This window comes from Borostomias antarcticus, assembly GCF_949987555.1.
Source record: "Borostomias antarcticus genome assembly, chromosome: 6".
Taxonomy (NCBI): domain Eukaryota; kingdom Metazoa; phylum Chordata; class Actinopteri; order Stomiiformes; family Stomiidae; genus Borostomias; species Borostomias antarcticus.
In genome coordinates this window covers 7,051,696-7,056,695 of record NC_140239.1, presented here as the reverse complement: position 1 = coordinate 7,056,695, position 5,000 = coordinate 7,051,696, and the positions used below count along the sequence as shown (strand labels likewise).

Sequence of the window (5,000 nt, the reverse complement as noted above, 5' to 3'; positions counted from 1 at the left end):
GACCATCAACAACTACAACCATTTATTGAAATACAGTATAAATACATTATATATTTCTCCATTTCTCCTATAAAAGAAAATATAGAAACGGACAAGTTGAATAAGATAAAGTTTTGCACAATCAAAGATCTAATCCGGGGTGTTCACCTGCGGACTAAAGGCAAGTCTGACCGATGTTACACTGACTTCTGGGTTTTTCCTCAGACTGAAAAGGCACTTTTGTGTTTTTATTTGGGAGAGAGACCACCTCTGGGAGAATGTTTGTTTTACTGAACCGGTAACCAGGTCGACACTATACGGTGTAAACTGGAAGGGAACAGGCGCTGTGTCGGAGGGTTTTGGGGCTGGTAGGCCCTCTGAATGCACACATTCTCCTACACTGTTCTGTTCTGTATCTTCATTCACCATCTACCGTTGAATCATCCACAGAGGATTGTAAGGACACTTCAAGGACATCACATTTTCTAGAATATTCAAGTAAGAGGTGGCATATTTACTGTTATTTACTATTTGATACATATATTAAAGTCCATTTCAACAACCACCATTTCGATGAAAATTATATATTTCACTTACAAATGTAAACGCTGGCCTCTGTGCCACTACGAGTAGCATTCTCTTCAAAGATACAGAAGCTTTTGCACAAACTTTGTGCAAAGCATTTTCACATTTTGTCATCCTGAATTCCTTTCAAAGTTGGCCTCCTGCCCAATATCCACCAGACCTAGAGTAAATACATAAATCAGACACTCATTATTTAGTAGACGTATTACTTGATACTTACTAGATAGATTTGACCTCGGAGTTTAGACTGCCATCTTAGTTTCACCATACCGGGTGATGGTACAGGAAAACAGTAACGCACCCCAAGTATTTGCAAATAGTATTTAGCCCAGGTCTGATCTCTACCCCACCCAGCTCTGTGGCCAGACCATAGAATAAGAGTGGTATATTATATGTGTATATATAGTTCTAATGAATCTCTATGGGCTGCCAGTCAGACAGGTGGACCTAGACCAGGTTGAACTCCTTGAGGTTGTGTCTGAGGATGGTGTCCTTGACGGCCACGAACACGAAGCGGATGTTCTCCGTGTCGGTGGCACAGGTGAAGTGGGAGTAGACGGTCTTCTCGCGGTCCGGGTTCTGCTCCAGGTACATCTTCAGGATGAACTCTCTGGCTGGTTTGGGATCGTTCTTAGGCCCTAGAAAATACGAAAAAGATGGGTGTGTGTGTGTGTGTGAGTGTGAGTGTGAGTGAGTGTGAGTGTGAGTGTGAGTGTGTGTGTGGCACTCTGCAGATCGTACCAGTGTACTCATGGAAGTAGTCCACCAGGTGAGAGTGTGTGATCTTCTCCTCCAGGATGTCTGTCTTGTTGAGGAACAGGATGACTGAGGAGCGCTGGAACCAGGGGTAGGTGATGATGGTCTTAAACAGCGCCTTACTCTCCTCCATCCGGTTCTGACAGAGAGATAGAGGGAGGAAGAGGGGGTGAGAGGAACAGAGAGGTTGAAAGGGAGGAGGGAAGGAGAGAGATTGAGGGTGAGTAGGGAGGGAGAGAGGGGGAGTAGGGAGAGAGGTTGAGGGGGGAGTAGGGAGGGGGGAGGGAGAGGGGGAGTAGGGAGAGAGGTTGAGGGGGGAGTAGGGCGGGAGGTTGAGGGGGGAGTAGGGAGGGAGGGAGAGGGGGAGTAGGGAGGATGGGAGAGGGGGAGTAGGGCAGGAGGTTGAGGGGGGAGTAGGGAGGGAGGGAGAGGGGGAGTAAGGAGGGAGGGAGAGGGGGAGTAGGGCAGGAGGTTGAGGGGGGAGTAGGGAGGGAGGGAGAGGGGGAGTAAGGAGGGATGGAGAGGGGGAGTAGGGAGAGAGGTTGAGGGGAGAGTAGGGAGAGAGGTTGAGGGGGGAGTAGGGAGGGAGGGAGAGGGGGAGTAGGGAGGGAGGGAGAGGGGGAGTAGGGAGAGAGGTTGAGGGGGGAGTAGGGAGGGAGGGAGAGGGGGAGTAGGGAGGGAGGGAGAGGGGGGAGTAGGGAGGGAGGGAGAGGGGGAGTAGGGAGGGAGGGAGAGGGGGAGTAGGGAGAGAGGTTGAGGGGGGAGTAGGGAGGGAGGGAGAGAGGGGGAGTAGGGAGAGAGGGGGAGTAGGGAGAGAGGTTGAGGGGGGAGTAGGGAGGGAGGGAGAGGGGGAGTAGGGAGGGAGGGAGAGGGGGAGTAGGGAGGGAGGGAGAGGGGGGAGTAGGGAGAGAGGTTGAGGGGGGGAGTAGGGAGGGAGGGAGAGGGGGAGTAGGGAGAGAGGTTGAGGGGGGAGTAGGGAGGGAGGGAGAGAGGGGGAGTAGGGAGGGAGGGAGAGGGGGAGTAGGGAGAGAGGTTGAGGGGGGAGTAGGGAGGGAGGGAGAGGGGGAGTAGGGAGGGAGGGAGAGGGGGAGTAGGGAGGGAGGGAGAGGGGGGAGTAGGGAGAGAGGTTGAGGGGGGGAGTAGGGAGGGAGGGAGAGGGGGAGTAGGGAGAGAGGTTGAGGGGGGAGTAGGGAGGGAGGGAGAGGGAGAGTAGGGAGGATGGGAGAGGGGGAGTAGGGAGAGAGGTTGAGGGGGGAGTAGGGAGGGAGGGAGAGGGGGAGTAAGGAGGGAGGGAGAGGGAGTAGGGAGAGAGGTTGAGGGGGGAGTAGGGAGGGAGGGAGAGGGGGAGTAGGGAGAGAGGTTGAGGGGGGAGTAGGGAGGGAGGGAGAGGGGGAGTAAGGAGGGAGGGAGAGGGGGAGTAGGGAGAGAGGTTGCGGGGGGAATAGGGAGGGAGGGAGAGGAGAATTAACTAGTTCAGTTCCTCTTTGAGTCTCAGCATGTGAATCCAGCATACAGGTAGCTTAGTCTCGGAGCCAGACTCTCTACGGAGAGTCACTGTCTACTGTCCGGACTGTCTACTACTCTCTACAGAATTTTGACAGGATATCCACCCATTTTTCCCCCGACTTCCTTCAACAAAATTTCAGCGCCTGAAATTACGTCTAGACAAGAAATTACGTAGTAATTCGGACCGGAAGTCGACTCGTCTGGCCCGTGAGACTATAGGTAGCTCAGCTCAACTATCTATACCACACCAACTGAATACCACAGTTTACCTGACTATGTCTTTGTTTAAGTTCAACTTCACATACGACTTTATGTTGTTCCTGTAAACCTACTGGTGTCATAGATCACTGGTAGGCGGGTATTTGCAGTAATCCCGGCCCTGTGATTGGCTCACCTCGTTGTCACACTCGGCCAGCACCTGGTCGTATTCGCTCAGGGCCACCAGGAAGATGATGGAGGTGACGTTCTCAAAGCAGTGGATCCACTTCCTCCTCTCTGACCTCTGACCTCCCACGTCCACCATCCTGACGGGGAAACAATGAGGGAGTACATAAGGGGCCGGCAGCCAATCACATCGTCCACCATCCTGCCACTCTGCCAGGAACCCACAGGTCAGAACTCCTCCACAGCCAATCACAAACACCTAGTCCCTACCTCCAAACTCTTAGCCTCCAGGAAGCAGACACATCAATGCTTTGCCCTTGAAATGTTCAAAAATTCTAAAACTGCCGTTTTCAAGACTCAGAAGAAACGTCTGTCCTAAAACTAGGTCTGTTCTATGTGAATCCAGCTTTAACCTCAGATCTACAGCCCAGAACTCCACAGGGGAGTCTGACCAGGATCTACAGGTTCATTCTGCTGGACCTGACGTGCGCCTAACCTGAAGATGACGTTCTCCATGTCGAAGGGGTACTCGATGATGCCGGTGGTGGGCACTCGGACCCTGAGGATGTCTTGCTGGGTAGGCAGGTAGGAGGGGTCAGTGATGCGGTCCAGATCACTCAGGTAACTAGGCGACAGAAGGCAAGGAGGGGAAGGGGGGGGTGCATAGAGATTAGGGGATGGAGAGCTAGAGTCCTCTATGCTTACTCACTATTTGGCAGAGTCGGAGAGCTGGTACTCTCTATGTGCACTCACTATTTGGTAGAGTCAGAGAGTTGGTACTCTCTACGTGTACTCACTATTTGGCAAAGTCAGACAGCTGGAGTTCTCTAAGAATCCTCACTATTTGGTAGAGTCGGAGAGCTGGTACTCTCTATGTGTACTCACTATTTGGTAGATGTGTACTCACTATTTGGTAGAGTCGGAGAGCTGGTACTCTCTATGTGTACTCACTATTTGGTAGAGTCGGAGAGCTGATATTCCCGGCGGCGTTTGTAGGCTTCCTGGACGCCTCTGTCCCCCCACAAGGCCCTGACCGCCTCCACCTGACCTGGCTCCAAGTCCAAGATCGTATCCACCTCCAACTCATTCAGCATTGCTGCATATCCCTGGATACACACACACACACACACACACACACACACGTAAAAACACACACACACACACACAGTACAAAATGGGTCCAAGCGAACAGGAAAGCAGTATGCGGTCTTGGTTGGCAGTGGGTCTGGGAGGGGACCCTGGTACCTACCTGGTTCTGTGTGCTGGAGAAGCGGATGTTGAGGGTCTCCATGGCCCGGGTCATGGACTGCATGGAGGTGAAGATGTTCTGGTAGACCAGCTTGATGAAGCCTCTCTTGTCCTCGTCTGTGTAGCCAGACCCATGGATGATCCTCATCTGCTTGATGAAGGTACTTTTCCCACTCTCACCAGTACCTGAGAGGAGGAGAGGAGAGGAGGAGAGGAAGAGAGGAGAGGAAGAGGTGGAGGAGAGGGAGAGGAGAGGGAGAGATGGAGGTAAGGAGGAGAGGAGGAGAGGGATCTGAATGGAGAGATGGTCTGAAGTATCCAGCAGTTGTAGCAGGAGTCTTTCTATCTCTCCATCCATCCCTCCTTATATACATTTAATGTGATTCAGAAAATATTAAAATATTCATATATGGACATTGGGAACAAAAAAGCATGGCCCGGCTGCCTGTGACGGCTGATGAGTTTTTACTGGTCAGACTGCGTTAGCCACTGAAGCAACAGCCTCTGTATGCATTGCGCATCTCTCTTTCTCACACACACAC

The 5,000-nt window shown here is 52.2% G+C and overlaps 1 protein-coding gene across 1 annotated transcript in view; it reads right to left on the bottom strand.

Moving 5' to 3' along the window:
- Positions 1 to 1,011: 1,011 nt before the first annotated feature.
- The window catches only part of LOC311310728 (guanine nucleotide-binding protein subunit alpha-14-like), a gene marked incomplete at both ends in the record, with an annotated part of 7,437 nt that continues 3,448 nt past the window's right edge, over positions 1,012 to 5,000 (bottom strand). Inside the window, 6 exons of the mRNA XM_084440262.1 lie at positions 1,012 to 1,202; positions 1,306 to 1,459; positions 3,221 to 3,350; positions 3,707 to 3,835; positions 4,162 to 4,316; positions 4,460 to 4,644. Of these exons, the coding sequence (XP_084296388.1) occupies positions 1,012 to 1,202; positions 1,306 to 1,459; positions 3,221 to 3,350; positions 3,707 to 3,835; positions 4,162 to 4,316; positions 4,460 to 4,644 (944 nt within the window). The remainder of the gene's footprint in view (positions 1,203 to 1,305; positions 1,460 to 3,220; positions 3,351 to 3,706; positions 3,836 to 4,161; positions 4,317 to 4,459; positions 4,645 to 5,000) is intronic.